This window comes from Balaenoptera borealis (genome assembly GCF_965194805.1).
Source record: "Balaenoptera borealis genome assembly, chromosome: 2".
Classification (NCBI taxonomy): Eukaryota; Metazoa; Chordata; class Mammalia; order Artiodactyla; family Balaenopteridae; genus Balaenoptera; species Balaenoptera borealis.
Window position 1 is genome coordinate 60,764,012 of NC_138867.1, and position 17,795 is coordinate 60,781,806.

The 17,795-nt window shown below is 35.6% G+C and overlaps 1 protein-coding gene across 1 annotated transcript in view; it reads right to left on the bottom strand.

Annotated features, from left to right (window-relative positions):
- ANKRD31 (ankyrin repeat domain 31) overlaps positions 1-17,795 on the bottom strand; it is a 139,179-nt gene that overhangs the window by 27,413 nt on the left and 93,971 nt on the right. The window contains exons 21-23 of the mRNA XM_082374969.1: positions 15,467-15,563; positions 12,104-13,103; positions 5,219-5,359 (exon numbers count right to left, since the gene is read on the bottom strand). Coding sequence (XP_082231095.1) covers positions 5,219-5,359; positions 12,104-13,103; positions 15,467-15,563 — 1,238 coding nt within the window. The remainder of the gene's footprint in view (positions 1-5,218; positions 5,360-12,103; positions 13,104-15,466; positions 15,564-17,795) is intronic.

Genomic DNA, 17,795 nt, shown 5'->3' on the forward strand with positions numbered 1-17,795 from the left:
AAAACTCCCAACAAACAAAAGTAAAGGACCAGATGGCTTCACAGGTGAATTCTACCAAACATTTAGAAAAGAGTTAACACCTATCCTTCTCAAACTATTCCAAAAAAACTGCAGAGGAAGGAACACTTTCAAACTCATTCTAGAAGGCCAGCATCACACTGATACCAAAACCAGACAAGATATCACAAAAAAACCTCACAAAATTATAGCTAATATCACTGATAAACATAGACACAAAAATTCTCACAAAATATTAGCAAACAGAATCCAACAATACATTAAGAGGACCATACACCATGATCAAGCGGGATTTATCCTAGGTATGCAAGGATTTTTTGATGTCTGCAAATCGATCAATGTGATATACTACATTAACAAACTGAAGAATAAAAATCATATGATCATCTCAATAGATGCAGAAAAAGCTTTGACCAAATTCAACATCCATTTATAATTAAAACACTCCAGAAAGTGGGCACAGAGGGAATATACCTCAACATAATAAAGATCACATATGACAAACCCAGAGTTAACATCATACTCATGGTGAAAAGCTGAAAGCATTTCCTCTAAGATCAGAAACAAGACAAAGATGCCCACTCTTGCTACTTTTATTCACACAGTATTGGAAGTCCTAGCCACAACAATCAGGCAAGAAAAAGAAATAAAAGGCATCCCAATTGGAAACACATAAGTAAAACTGTCACTGTTTGCAGATGACATGATACTATACATAGAAAATACTAAAAACACCACCAGAAAACTACCAGAGCTCATCAGTGAATTCAAAAAAGCTGCAGGATACAAAATTAATATATAGAAATTTGTTGCCTTTCTATACATTAACAATGAACTATGTATGCATATGGCTGATTCACTTTGTTGTACAACAGAAACTAACACAGCATTGTGAAGCAATTATACTCCAATAAAAATGTATTTAAAAAAAAAACAATGAACCATCAGAAAGAGATTAAGGAAACAATCTCATTTACCATTCCATCAAAAAGAATAAAATACCTAGGAATAAACCTACCTAAGGAGGTAAAAGTCCTGTACTTGGGAAACTGTAAGACACTGATGAAAGAAACTGAAAATGAAACAAACAAATGGAAAGAAAAACATGTTCTTGGACTGGAAGAATTAATATTGTTAAAATGACCATACTACCCAAGGCAATCTACAGATTCAATGCAACCCCTATCAAAATACCAATGACATTTTGCACAGAACTAGAACAAATAATTTAAAAATTTGTATAAAACCACAAAAGACCTGAATAGCCAAAACAATCTTGAGAAAGAAGAACAGAGCTGGAGGAATCATACTCCCTGACTTAAGATTATACTACAAAGCTACAGTCATCAAAACAGTATGGGCACAAAAACACACACACAGATCAACAGAACAGAATAGAGAGCCCAGAAGTAAACCTATGCACTTATGGTCAATTAATCTAGGACAAAGGAGGCAAGAATATACAATGGAGGAAAGACAGTCTCTTCAATAAGTGGTGCTGGGAAAACTGGACAGCTACATGTAAAAAAATGAAATTAGAACATTTCTCATACCATATACCAATCCAAATGGATTAAAGACCTAAATGTAAGACTGGAAATCATAAAATTCCCAGAAGAGAACATAGGCAGAACACGCTTTGATATAAATCAGAGCAATATTGTTTTGGATCTGTCTCCTAAGGCAAAGGAAACAAAATAAAAAATAAACAAATGGGACCTACTTAAACTTAAAAGCTTTTGTACAGCAAAAGAAACCATCGACAAAATGAAAACACAACCTACTGAAGGGGAGAAAATACTTGCAAATGATATAACTATTTGCAAGTATTAAGGGGTTAATATCCAAAATGTATAAACAGCTCATACAACTCAATATCAAAAAACAAACAGCCTGGTCAAAAAATGGGTAGAAGACCTGAATAGAAATTTTTCCAAAGAAGACATACAGATGGCCAACAGTCACATGAAAAGATGTTCAACACTGCTAATCATCAGAAAAATGCAAATCAAAACCACAATGAGGTATCACCTCACACCTGTCAGAATGGCTATCATCAAAAAGAACACAAATAACAAATGTTGGCAAGGCTGTGGAGAAAGGGGAACCCTTTCGTATGCTGTTGGTGGGAATGTATATTGGTGCAGCCACAGTGGAAAACAGTATGGAGGTTTCTCAAAAAACTAAAAATAGAACTGTCATATGATTCAGCAATTCTAGTCCTGGGTATATATCTGAATAAAAACCAAAACCACTAATTTGAAAAGGTACATGCACCCAATGTTCACAGAAGCATTATTTACAGTTGCCAAGATATGAAAGCAACCTAAGCGCCCATCAACAGATGAATGGATAAAGAAGATGTGGTATATATGTACAATGGAATATCAGCCATAAAAAAGAATGTAAACGTGCCATCTGCAACAACATGGATGGACCTGGAGGGTATTATGCTATGTGAAATAAGTCAGACAGAGAAAGACAAATACTCTGTTATCACTTATATGTGGAATCTAAAAAATAAAATGAATGAATATAACAAAACAGAAACAGAAACAGATAGAGAAAATAAACTAGTGGTTACCAGAGTGGAGAGGGAAGAAGGGAGGGGCAAGATAGGGGTAGGAGATTAGGAGGTACAAACTACTATGTATAAAATAAATAAGCTATGAGGATATATTGTACAGCACAGGGAATATAGCCAATATTTTATAATAAATTTAAGTATAATCTGTAAAGATTTTGAATGACTATGTTGTACAGCTGAAATCAGCTACACCTCAGAAATAATAAAGTTTACCTGCAAGTATATAAAAAGAAGAAAGAATGGATTTTGTTCACATTATCACCCTGACAATATCCAACACACCTCATGCACTCATCAATGTGTAGGCTCAGTATGTTTTCACCTATGTCTCAGATTTAAAGTATATTTTTATCAGTTAGTGCTGGGTAAAATTTTACCTTAGTAGCCTTAGAGGTCATGAGACCCCATAGGTCCCAGACATATCACTAGGGATAATTCACACATTCAAAGAACACAGCTTTAAGAAAATCCACTGAGTTAAAAATCTATTTTCCACAAGGTAGGAGTGATTTAATGAACAAGGATAACGATGAATAGACCTCAAACTGAACAGGCACTAGGTCACTTCAGGAGACTGAAGCGGCAAGAGGAGTGAGTGATGTCCAGTGGAGTACGCATGAGGATTCCCTTGGCAAAGCTGTACAGCAGCTCAGCTGCTTGGGTACGAGGTATGAGTCATCTCCGTGTCTAGTGGCTGTGTCATTCTGTCTGATGTAGGACAAGACCTAGTTTTCTGGCATTTCTTGCCCGACAACCAACCAGTCCTGGCTCTATAGACCCACCACTGTACTAGGAACTAGTTGGTAGAAATGTTCACATTTACTGAGGTAGCAAAAAGCTCCTATCAAGAAGTGACTGTGAATTCAGGAGTTACCCCAAGACAAGAGGGGTAGAGGTTACTGTGGTAAATTTTAAAAGAGGCTTCAAAAAATTGTAAACAAACCCACTGGGGCAGTGTTTCTCAGCTTGTGGTATTTACTAGAAGTACATGAGTGTCCTACAGTAATTTTTGAAACTATTTCCATTTTTAGGATAATTAAAAAAAAAATCTAAGCTTGCTCAGATAATCTGTATGAGTATCTTACATCCAAGAATTGCCCTAATTTTAGTGCCCACATTTGTATTTGGCTTCACTATCACATAGATGTTAAACAATATGACTCCAATTGACATGGCTAATGAGAAAAGACCAGAGGCAATGTGATATGTAAATGAGGCATATAAGTACAGAGTGAGAGCCAAATGATATCACAGTCAGCTATTCAAAAGCAGAAAATGCAGTAGTTCCAATAGAGAAAAAGAGTGGGAGGACTGAGTCATCATCAGTGGGCCACAGGCATGTTAAGCTCAAAAGAACCTAAGCTACAGCAATTAATACCATATTCACACTGTGAGCATAGATTCAGTTTCAGCAAAACAATATCATCTATCATGAATTTAAGAAACTTTGTAATAAAAAGGGATTTCCATGGGTATAATGTTAATTACTAATATGCAAATACGATTTATGAATCCATGGAAAGGATTAGGCAGGTTGAATTGAAAGTAGATGGCCTGGTGACTCCAGTGGTGGGAAATAAAAAAAAATAATAATACAGGAAAAAAGGAACACAGAGAGACTATAATATAAAGCAGAGAAAATTTAAAATGTGCTCATGTAAGTGAAGGACCTGAAACACTGTTCTGGAAGCACCTGCAACAGAGGTCTAGGAGACCAGAATGCAGAGTTTAGGGACAAAGACTGAGATAGGAGCTAGGAAGGAGAGTGGGCAGAGCTGAGTTGGACAAAAAACGAGAGGAAACCACCTTCTATTACTGGTGCACTGAGACTTACTGTAATGGTTAGTGGAGGTTGAAGGTATTTGCAATTCTGTAAAACAGTAATGGTGACTGTCTGATGACTCACACTTTCCTGGGTGAATCACTGCAATACTTGGTTCCCTGAAGGGGTGCCAAGGACATCTGGAGGTGGCTGATCACTGGACCTCAAGGGTGTCAGTCATCGATACTCTTCAAATTGGTTATTAAACTGGGCTTATAACTCAGAACACAGAACCGAGGGGGAGACCACTAAGTCTGGGAAGTCTGAATAAAAATTCAGAAATATTTTTTTGGGAGGCTAGCAATTCATGGATAACACTATGTTCAAACATAAAAGTGCACCATAACTTCTGTGTATCTTAGGCCCCTTTATCATAACTTTCGTCTTTAGGGGAAAATTTTGCTTTATTTTATCAGAATACTAGTAACATATTAAGTTATCAATTCACCAGTGGTTCCAAATTTTCTATGTGGAGTCACAGGGACCTGCAATCACTGTGGAGGTGAGGTGGCAGGGACAAGAGGGGAAGATCAGGGGCATTCAATTTTCTGAGACTAGGTGAGGAACAAGGAAGGAGAGGCTCAGTTAGCTGTGCAATCCTGCTGTGGGGAATTCTGGCAAATAGGAATTGTGGGAGAAAGCATGTAGCATATTGCAGAAGGGATGCATGAGGACAAAACTAATTTGGAGAACTTTCAAATTCCTTAAAAAAAGGAAATAGTTTTATCATCAAAAAATATGTACATTTCCATTTGAATATGAAGTTAAAGATAAACTTAAGAATGACCCACCTTACTCCAAGCATAATTCCAGGTCACGTAACTGTCAGCTCCTAGAAGATCCTTGAGCCAGATGACTGGGTTTTGATAAATCTGACCATTTTCTACCTTAATTTTGCCATTCAATAAAACACTGGCTTTATGGGTTGTCTCCTGAGGTGAAAAGTAATACAAAAATTAGGATTAAAAAATATCTGAAATATGTGAACTTCTGCTTCTGTCCATGATGAAGTAACAGGGACCAGATTTACCTTAACACATGACACAACCAAAAAAAAAAGGCAAACTAAATATATGAAACAATGGTTTCCAAGATACCAAACATCAGGGAACAAAGTATAGTGATCCTGAGAAATGAGAAACTAATGAGGTGAGCCCTACAATTGTCCCAACTCACTGCCTTGAGAGTTTCGAGGTCATGGTACAGGGAGAGGGCATCCAGGCATAGTCTAGGGAGGCATGATGGCTAGAGTTTGCAGGACAGAGTACTGAAGAAGAGAGAAATATATAGAGAGAGAACTCTGCAGATCTTCAGGGGATCCTTTTTAAGTAGTCTGCTGAGCTGTGATTGGCCATGTGTGTGAGGAAATTACCCAAGCCTGGGAAAAGAACTACTTGAAAGAATTAGAGGTAATGGCATTCTCTGGCATTCTCAAAGGGCAGAAATAGAACCTGTTCCCAATAGTAAGACTAGAAAAACCTCAAAACTGATGGGGCATTGGGAGGTACACAGAAGAGTCTTGCCTCTGTAGTGGGATATAATTAGCCTTAGACTGAACACTGCTCCAATCCTGCCTAACAAATTGTAAAAGCATGACCCAAAAGGATCAAACTGTTTCTATGTAAATTAACTATATTCTAGAACAAATATCCAAAATATTTTTAAGAATACAAACATATCTGGCATCCAACAAGATAAATTTCACAATTCTGGGATCCAATAAAAAATTAACAGGCCTAGAAACAAGTAGGAAAATAAATCCATATGGAGGAGATAAAGCAATCAATTGAAAATGACTGACAACTCTCAAAGATGTTAGAATTAGCAGATAAGGACATTAAATAGTTATTATAGTCATATTCCACATGTTCCAAAAGTTACATGGAGACATGGAAGATATAAAAGAAGACTCAAATCAAACTTCTAGAGATGAAAATTACAACATAAGAAATGAAAAATACACTGGATGAGATTAACAGATTAGACACTGCAAACAAAAAGATTAGTGAATTCAAAGATACAGGAATAGAAATGGCATAAAAAACCCACAGAGAAAAGAGAATTTAAAAATAAGATCATCACAGTGAGTTGTGGAATGATTTTAAGCAGCCTAATATGTATGTAATGGGAATTCAAAAATGAGGGGAGGGAAGAAAAAATATTTGAAGAAATAATGGCTGAAATTTTTCCAAATTTGAGGCAATGATAAAACCAGAGATTCAAGAAGTTCAACAAACCCTGGAGCATCGTCCAGCGAGAAATCTCCAGCACGAAACTTCACAAACCACTTTTGACACATTCGATCAGTCACAGCACCTTCTCCATACACTGCACAAATCTTTTTGTGCATTTCAGTTGTGTTTTAATCCTTCTTGAAATAATAAAGCATAATACGCTGAAAATGTTGATTTTTTTTCTTCCACCTTCAATATTAAAATGGCTACACAAAAATTCACGTTTTGATAAGTCTTTTTTTAAATGCACACTGATATGACAGCTGTCACATACAATCTAACAAAACTGTTTCAAATGAAGTTAAAGACAACTAAGTGCTACTAGAGCCATCTTAAGGAAAAAAATGAACAAACCTTTTGGCTCACCCAACAGTATACATGAAGTGGTATAATATCACTTAAAGGTAGATTGTGAGAAGTTAAAAACAGATACCATAAACTCTAAAGGCAGAACTAAAATAGAAAGTTATAGCTGGGAGTTCCCTGGCGGTCCAGTGGTTGAGACTCGGCTCTTTCACTGCTGTGGCCTGGGTTCAATCCCTGGTTGGGGAACTAAGATCCCACAAGATGCACAGTGTGGTCAAAAAAAAAAAAAAAGAGAGAAAGTTACAGCTCATAAACGAACAAAGGGGATAAAGCATAAAAAGATGAAAAAAGGAACAAAGAGAGATAAGAGAAATAGAAAACAAATACCACATGACAGATTTAAACTAACTATATAAAAAGTCACATTGAATGTAGTATTCTAGAATTGACTTCTGGCACGACAGTATGAGGATCCACATCCAGGTAAGAACTATTAAAAAAATTTTTAAGTTGCTGAAAATGGTCATAAGGGCATGCAGTAAGTGAAGACACATCTATTCAACAAAATCTATGAAAATTAGGTTTAAAAAATGTGAGAAACAGTGATATTTGAACCAAGACTGCTTCCTTCCTCCCCCCACAGTGAGGTGGAGACTCCCCTTGACTGCTACAGCCAAGAGCACTGCACTCTCTCTCCCTAAAACTGCCAGTCAGAGGGCTACCTTCTTGGTAGGGGTAAGACATAAATATTTCTCATCCTGCCTCAGCTATCTGTTGCTAAGTCCAAGTTGTGGGCAAGTGCAGCCAAGAGGTGGGGGTTCTTTTCTTCTGTTTAACCTGTACTGGTGACACAGAGTCTCTACCTTTGGCAAGGTGCTACTGAGACTATTGGGGTCCTGCTCACACTTGCCCTGGCTTGTAAGGTGGTGGTTTCATGTCAGGAGAGGCAAGTTGAAAAGGCAAGAGGCTAGTGTGCCCCTTTCCACTAAATGCTCAGATCCTAAAGCAGGGGTATCATTCAGAGAGAAGTTGCCATGTTCCTGTCCTAAGCTCCAGAGCCATGGCACAGATATTTTGCCTGGGAACAATAACAAACGTAAGAAAAGATGGGGATCAATATACAGACTTGCTACAATACATTACCTACTCTAAAATATCTAAAATGTCCAGTTCCAACAAAAAATTATGAGACGTGAAGAAACAGGAAGTATGACACATACAGCAAAATAAACCAATGAAAAACCAACATAAACTGCCTGTGAGAATGACCAAAGACTTCAAAACAGCCGTTTATATACATGTTCAAAGAACTAAAGGAAACCATAATTAAGGATGTAAAGCAAGGTATGATAACAATATCACATCAAACAGAAAGTATCAATAAAGAAACAATTTATTAAGAAACAAAAAGAAGTTATGGAGTTGAAAAGTACAATAACTAAAATGCAAAATTTAATAGAGAGGCTCAGATTTTCAATGTCAGAAGAATTAGTAAACTTGAAGAGAGAGCAATAGAGATTACGTAAGCTGAAGAAGAAAAAGAAAAAAGAGTGAAGAAAAATGAAAAAGCTTCAGAGAAATGTGAGACACCATTAAGCACATCAACATATGCATAATGGGAGTACCAAAAGGACAGGAGAAAGGAGCAGAAAAAATATTTGAAGAAATAATGGCTAAAAATTTCCCAAATTTATTGAAAAACATTAATCTACATATTCAGGAAGGTCAATGACTTCCAATAAGGATAACACAAAGAGAGCCATAAATAGATACATAGTAAAAATACTGAAAGTCAAAGACAATAAGAAATTATTGAAAGAAGCAAGTGAAAAATGACTCATCACTTACAAGGTAAACCCCAAAAGATTAACAACTGACTTCTTATCAGAAACAATGAAAGCCAGAAGCAGTGGAATAACACACTCAAAGTACACAAAGAAAAACCTGTAACCAGGGCTTCCCTGGTGGCGCAGTGGTTGGGAGTCAGCCTGCCAATGCAGGGGACACGGGTTCGGGCCCTGGTCCGGAGGGATCCCACATGCCGTGGAGCAACTAAGCCCGTGTGCCACAACTACTGAGTCTGCGCTCTAGAGCCCTCGAGCCACAACTACTGAACCCGCATGCCACAACTACTGAAGCCCGCGTGCCTAGAGCCCGTGCTCTGCAACAAGAGAAGCCACCGCAATGAGAAGCCCATGCACTGCAACAAAGAGTAGCCCCCGCTCGCTGCAACTAGAGAAAGCCCACGTGCAGCAACGAAGACCCAACAGAGCCAAAAATAATAAATAAAACAAAAAACAAACAAAAAAACCTGTAACCAAGAATCCTATTTTCAGCAAATCTTTCAAAAATAAAGGTGATGTAAAGACCTCTCCTGAGAAAATTTGTTGCTAGCAGACCTGCCTTACAAAAAATACTAAAGGAAGTTCTTCAGGTTGAAATCAAGTGACCCCCAAATGGTAATATGAATCCACATGGAAAAACAAAGAGCATCAGTAAAAGTAATCACATATTATAAAAGACAGTATAAACACATATTTCTTCTTTCTTTGCTTAACTGATTTTTAAAACAATTGTACAAAACAATAGGGATATAATACATATATATTTGCAAAAGCACAAAGGAGGTGGGTGGAGGAAGTTCTACTGGGCTAAGAAAATGACTCCATATGGTAACTCCAATCCACAGGAACAAATAAAGAGAACCAGCAAGGATAAATAAGAAGGTTAATATATCAAAAGTTATAAATATAAACTTGCTCTCCTTTCTTCTCCTCAGCTTCTTTAAAAGTCACAAAATTTTATAAAGTAATAATTATAACAATGAATTATTGGGTTTATAACATTTACAGATATATCAATAATATATATAATAATAATATCACAAAAGGGAAAGAGAAAACTTGAGCAACACTATAAACTAACTAGACTGAACAGGCATCTATAGAAAACTTCTCCTAATGATAGGAGAATATATACATTCTTCTCAAGTACACATGGGACATTCTCTAGCATAGTCTATACACTATCTAAGCCACAAAATAAGTCTCAGAAAATTTAAAAGGACCAAAATAATACAAAGTATGTTCTCTAAGAGCAATGGAATGAAATTAGAAATTAATAACAAAAAAATGAGAAACTCACAATTATGTGGAACTCAAACAACATACTCCTAAATAACCAATGGGTTAAAGAAGTAATCAAAAGGTAAATGAGAAAATACTTTGAGATGAATGAAAATGAAGGCAAAACATACTGAAACTTATGGGATGCAGTAAAAGCAGTGGGTTAGAGGGAAATTTATAGGTGTAAATGCCTATATTGAAAAAGAAGAAAGATCTCACGTCAATAACCTAAACTTACATGAAAGACACTGGAAAGAGAACAGCAAACTAAACCTAAAGCAAGCAGAAGGAAGGAAATAGTAAATATTAAAGTGGAAAAAAGTAAAACATGCAATAGAAAAATAGAGAAAATCAACAAAATCAAAATTGGTTCTTTGAAAAGATTAATAAAATTGACAAACGTTTAGCTAGATTAACCAAGAAAAGCAAGAGGGAAGACTCAAATTGCTAAGAGCAAAAATGAAAATGTGGACATTACTACTGACCTTATAGAAATAAAAAGGACTATAAGAGACACTATGAACAACTGTATGCCAATAAATTAGATGAAATGAGCACATTCCTAGAAAGGTACAAACTACCAAAACTGACTCAAGAAGAAATAGACAATCTGAAAAAAAAACTATAAAAAGTAGACACTGAATTAATAATCAAAAAACTATCAACAACAACAAAAATGTCCAGGTACAGATGGTTTTACTGCTGATTACTAGAAAACATTTTAAAAAGACTTAATACCAATTCACAAACTCTTCCAAAAAATAGAAGAGGAGGAAACACTTTGGAATTCATTCTGTGAGACCAGTATTACTCTGAGACCAAAACCAAAGACAATACAAGAAAACTACAGACCAATATGCTTAAATGACTCTATGGACACCCTGTAGGAAGAAAGAGGAAAAAATACAAAAACAGTAGAAAACTTTTTTCTTTTAGCAATCACTTAGATTTTATACTTTGCGTATGTACATACGTCAAAACTTGTCAAATTATATACTTTAAATATGTGTAGTGTATTGTATATCAATTGTATCTCAATAAAGCTGTTAAAAATAGCTGAAATACAAAAAATCATATTAGAATTTTATCATTGCTGATCCAGAGAAGTAACCACAGCTGTCAAAATTTTAGTTAATGTAACCAATTAATAACTGAAATTTGAGTTACTTTGGCTAATGTGAAGTAGGTACTACTTAGCAATAAATTGGTTGACAGGCAAGCAAACAGGAACATCAAGGGATCTGAGATCAAGCTGCTAATTTAGTGTTTAAACTATAGCTTGGAGCTTTAAAATTAAATTTTTTTGCTCCTAACTTATAAATAAAGCTTATTAACTACGAAAAGTCTTATAATCCAGAAGTGGAAAGGGTTGAAAAAAGGGGTCATTTAGATTAAATTCCAATTAGCTTGGATTGGTTTTCTGTTGGATTGGTCCACAAGCAAAGCAGCATTCCAGGACCCTGCAATCTTTGCCACTCTTATATCCTCTTTCAAAAACTGAATGGGGGAAAAAGGGAAAGGAAGCCTCCTTTGTAGGCATTTCTAGCAGAACCTTTTTTTTCATCTTCTGTTATTATGCATATGTGATATTGTTTTGAGTTATATTTACCCAAACTCTAAGTCACTTTCTGTTTCTAAATTGAGCTACTATGGAAGATGAGTTTATACTTAACCCTTATTAGGGAAAGCTTTAGCAGTACACACTGGTAGTTCCCAAAACTTTGGAACCAAACACAGCTCCAATTTATTATTTTTATTTTGTTCTTAAATCTTTCCTGCTGCAGTAAAACTGACTAATTCTGGTCTGAGAGCCTAAAGGTGCTTGTGACTAAAATGTACAGGGCAATTTTAGAAGCATGATTTCACTTGCTAAGATATAATGGTTCAATCTCTCCATTCAAGAAGCCCAGCCAAACCCTATTCCCCTAATTAGAGCTAAACGCTATGTGACAGCAACATTTACTCACTTACTTGTAAAATTTACATAATTTTAGAGAAAAAAAAAGGATACCTGTGTTTTGAATTCCAGAATATTATTTCCCGGATTAATTCTTCCTAGCAATATCAGATCCTTTATCTGCATACATTTCTTTTTAGGAGTTGTGCTGTATTTTGAAGGATTTTTTATAGTATGTTGACGGCCAGACCCAGAGGAGGAGGAGCTCTGACTATCATTTGCATGTGGAACAGCAAGAGCTGATTTTTTAAGATAAGGTTTCACCTGATGCCCCGTATTACTGCCAAAGACATCAATCCCTTGATGTACCAGGGATTCTGATGTCCCCCTGTGTGGTTGCTGGGAAGCTGTTTTCCTGTTTCCTTTTTTTGGATCACAATTGGAAAGAGCCTGATCACAAATAACAGCTGATGGACTGGCATCATTGTGGGCAAATACACTTGCGGTTTCTGAAATCTTTAATGTGCCAGTTACTGCTGAAGGACTAAAGGACTCATGCCCTTTGGCTGTAGTATCTGTAAGATCATTTTCTTTTTGTGAATATTCTGCTTGAGCAATAAAAGAAATAGGTTGGGATTGTAATTTAATCTTCTTAGTGCCATCTGAAAGTCTGGATTTTGATAATCTATCTAAGGTACAGTCACTGACACTTTGTTTAGAATTCAGTTCATTTCCAGAAAATTCTTCCCTTCTCACTGTCTTTGAATTTAGACAAGTGTTGGTATTTTGGTTGTCATGCCAAATTTCCCAAGACAACTGTGTTTCCTGCACGCTTCCACAAACAAGGCTGACAGGAGAAAATGAACCTGACTGGGGCTGTACTGAATTTTCTAGACTGGTAAACTCTTGGCTGTCCTTTTCATTAGAGATTTCTGAGCTCAATGGCAGCTTCTTGAAACTAAGACCAGACAAAGATCTAACATTCTTATAGTTCTGAATTTTCTGGCTTATTTTTTTCTGTTTTTTTGCTACAAGTAAAAGGCTCTTCTGCCTTGTGGCCAAGTTAGCTAGTTGCTCTCTCAGGACTCCATGCTTAAATGACTCTATGGACACCCTGTAGGAAGAAACAGAAAGAGGAGAAAATACAAAAACAGTAGAAAACTTTTTTTTTAGCAATCATTTAGATTTTATACTTTGTGTCAATTTAATCAGCTCAAAGTACACAAGAGACTATCTTTGCAATGTATATTCTTTGAGAGAAAACTGTTGCTTTACTTGAGGTAAATAAGTTTGCCTTTTTTAGGAGGTGACAGTGTGGTTATCCACATTTATATTCACATCATTACTTATCAGTTGTGAGTCCGCCCTAAAAGAGAAACAAAACTTGGGTTGCTTATCTAGATACCTAGTAGTCCTTTAGTTGGAAGGTATAAATTGATGGCCAAGGAGCAACACCATTCTTTAAGTTTGGAATTCGCTTACCTGTTTACAGTGAAATGGTGTATCAAGAAGGAAAATTTGGGAGTAAGTTCCACCCAAATTCCCTTACTTATGGAGGACTGAGATTGTTTTGTGAATAATTATAAGTAAGCTAGACCTGAGAAACGTCAATTCATCAAGTACTTATTGTATTGGGTTGGCCAAAAAGCTCATTTGGGTTTTTCCGCAAGATGTTACGGAAAAATCCGAATGAACTTTTTGGCCAGTCCAATAATTGTACTTTGAATCTGTAGTGAGGTACTTTGAAGTGACTACCCAGATAAGCATTATCCTGTGTGCCCTCCTTAAACCAAGCCTCTCAGGGGCTTGAAGACTGAATGGGAGGAAACTGGCTCATCCACACCTGTCTTTTGGTTATACCCACCTATTCCACACTGATCTTCAGGATATTGGACACTTTGTTTACAGTAGCTCTCAAACTTTTTGGTTTCAGGACTTTTTTATACTCTTAAAAATTACTGAGGAACGCAAAGAGCTTTTGTTTATTTGAGTTATATCTATCAATATTTACTGTTTTAGAAAATAAGACAGAAAATTTTAAAACACAAGACTACACAAGTGCACATTCCATTAGCTATTAGAGTGACGATATCATCACATGCCATGTGGCCTCTAGAAAATTCCACTGCACACTTATGAGAAAATGAGAGCAAAAGTGGGCAAATAACATCTTAATGTTATTATAAAAATGGTTTTGACTTCTTAGACCCTTTGAAATGGTCTCAGGGACCCTCAGGGACCATCTTTTTAGAGCAGCTGTTTTAAGAGAAAGCAATAGTATAGGTACTTGTCTCTCCTAACACAGTTTAGAGTTGTTGGTACTGAACTCTAACCGACTGGATGTCAAAGCAAGTAGTAGATATAAGTGGAAGAAGCATCAAGAAGAAATCAGATTAGCAAATAACTGGTAGTATAAAATGCAAGAACCTGGATAGATAGAGGAGAAGAAAGAAGAAATTAATATCACATTTAAAACTATGTGAAACAAAGAGTTCAGACAGAAAATACAAATGCTCTCTAGATTACAAGATTTTAAGGCTAATAGCAACATTAGTATGAAGACACACATATATAAAGGAATATTATTCAGCCATAAAAAAAATAAATCCTGCCATTTGTGACAACATGGATGGATCTTGAGAGCGCTATGCTAAGTGAAAAAAGTCAGACAGAGAAAGACAAATACTGTATGATGTCACTGATATTTGGAAGCTAAAGCAAAAACAAAAAAGGCATAGATACAGAGAACAGATTGGTGGTTGGTGGAGGTGGCAGGTGGGTGAAATGGGTGAAGGTAATCAAAAGATAAATTTCCAGTTATGAAATAAATAAGGCATGGGAGTGTAATATATAGCATGGTGACTATAGTTGATAATACTGTATTACATATTTGAAAGTTGCTAAGAGAGTAGACCTTAAAAGTTCTCATCACAAGAAAAAAGAAAAAAAATAGAAAAACTAAAAAAAATAACACTCAAAACAAGAAAAAATATATAACAAATTTCTCAAAAAAAAGGATGATAAGAGGTAAGTAATCAATATAATCAGGATAAAACTCTTTAAGGACCCTGAGAGTTTAGAAGTACACAAAACCACAAAATATACATGATTAAACTGCTTAGAAGAACATTTGTGATAGCATAAAAGAAAAAATTTTAATGTAAAAAATGTGAGTTTACTAAGGAAAGAAATTTACTTACGGGATTCATGACCAGAAAGGCTTTCATAAAATTCATGGCTGTAGACAACTTTTTAAGATAGTAAAATGTCCTTTTCTGAACATTTCAAGTAATAAAGTAGAAAAACATCTTTCTAGGAAGTATAATTCCTCATGGAGGTAAAAGATTAGATGACCTCATAAAGTCCTTTTCTGGTCCTAAGCAACATTTGTAATCTTAAGAAATTCTAGGCCTATTGTAGATAAAAATAGATAAATTCTGAAAACTCTAAAGCATTCCTATTTTTTTTTTCACTCACCTGTATTTTTTAGCTAAATCATCCCTTTCTGCCTTCTGTTTGGCAAGCACGTTGTCCATAACCTCCTTTATCTCTAACATCTTATCAATGTATTGTTCTAGAAACATGGTAATAAAATAAAAAGTCAGTTAATTGAGAGATAACAAATGTTAAATTTGGTCACACAGGACTTAGCCTTAGTGTTAATTAAAAAGCCATTATTTCCCTAGGAATTATGTCACTCTATGGAAGTACCCTGAAGTGTATAAGTAAGAACATGGTATTAAGAAGAAGCAGGCCAGACTGAATTCTAATCCTGCTACCCCACTGACTAAGCTTTGTGAACCTGGACAAGTCACTGACCTCTCTGGTCAGCTTCCTTACCTGTGAAATGAGGGTAGTGAAGGAAAATAAATAGGAAGATAAATATTTTGTCTGTTAAAATTATTTACTTTTTAAAATACAAAAGGAATACATTGTCAATGTAAAGAAAATATGCAAATAATATGAATGTTTACAGAGAAGAGAAGTCAAAGACTATCCCATTCAACCACTCCTTCTCCTCAATATTTCACTCCATGAAAGAGATTGCTGTTAATACTTTGGTGTGTGTAAACTTTAAAATATATTTATATAATATATTGTTCTATACTATATTTGTACTATATACATTATATGTACTTAAAAATAAGAGTCACACTATCAGTTCTTTTTTTTAATTAATTTATTTTTTATTTTATTTATTTTTGGCTGCGTTGGGTCTTCATTGCTGCACATGGGCTTCCTCTAGTTGTGGCGAGTGGGGGCTACTCTTCCTTGCAGTATACAGGCTTCTCATTGCGGTGGCTTCTCTTGTTGCAGAGCATGGGCTCTAGGCATGCAGGCTTCAGTAGTTGCGGCACGCAGGCTCAGTAGTTGTGGCTCGTGGGCTCTAGAGCACAGGCTCAGCAGTCGTGGTGCACGGGCTTAGTTGCTCTGTGGCATGTGAGATCTCCATGGACCAGGGCTCGAACCCGTGTCCCCTGCATTGGCAGGAGGATTCTTAACCACTGCACCACCAGGGAAGTCCCACACTGTCAGGTTTTGTTCTTTACACTTAACACTTAGATAGGGCTATATGATATCTACAGTCACTTATTGATCTATATAAAATTACTTTTATAATAATTAAATTTTTCCTACTTTCTTCCATTGCTTCCCAAGGCATCATGACCTCTCCCATCACAGATTCAAAGGATTTACATGTAAATGTCAGTTATGTCCAAACCCAGATTCCCAAATAGGAAATTTCGCTTAGATGAATACATTTTATTTATTTTAAGCCTACTTGCTATTCATTTCATTTTTGGCTTTGTTCCTTAAGCTTTTTCCTAATTTTTTAGACCAACGTATATTTTTCTAGATAATTTAACTAGACAAAATCAGTGGTGAAAAATGACATGAAGTTCATAGTTGGAATTTGCTCTAGAACCTCCCTCTGCAAATCAGACAAATGATTTGATAAGTATAGAGTCTGTTCCCAGACTAGTTTCTTTATCTCCCTATTATTATGGCAAAAGATTAGTTTCATGATGTGATGCATATGCTAACAAAGGGGAGAAACTTGTATGATAATTAAGAATTTATATATAAATTTTTAGCAGATTTGACACTTTAATAAAAAACATTTACATTATCTATGTCTCCTGTTACATTTGGGTTTTCTAACTGAATTTTAAACCACTGGTAAAAATAACATTATCATAGTAACCTAAAAGAGTCTATATATTTCTATAAGAATGGATATAAAGATGTTTTACATGTAACTTGATACTATATACTTATTTATCAAAGAGACAAAATTAATCAATGGTATCTTAGAGAAAACCTAGAAATTGCCCTAATATGTGTAAGATTTTAATATGTGATAATAAGGCATTGTAAACAATGAAGATGAGAGGAATTATTCAACAAATAAGAGTAGGCAAATGGGGTAGTAATATGGGGGAAAGCCCTATTCTATCCTTATACCGTATGTGGCAGAGAAATTTCAGTTGAATTACAGAGTTAAGATGCTTAGGAAAAAAAACATATAAAATGTTTAAAATGAACATTTTTTTCTGCCTCAATTCAGTTGAGGCACTAAAAATATTTGACATCAAAGTGTATATAAAACATCAATAAGAAAAATTTACAAAGAAATGTACAAAAAAAATTCATTACTCTTGGATCCCTCAACTGGATCAAAGATACAAAAGGTGTCAGAATATGGAGGTGGTGACTTTGTAAAGCTGTTTCTTTAGAGAACTGTAGCTTAACTGGGTGGGATTCTCTATGCTGAGCAGCAAAAGTGAAAGGTGAGGGCGTTTCT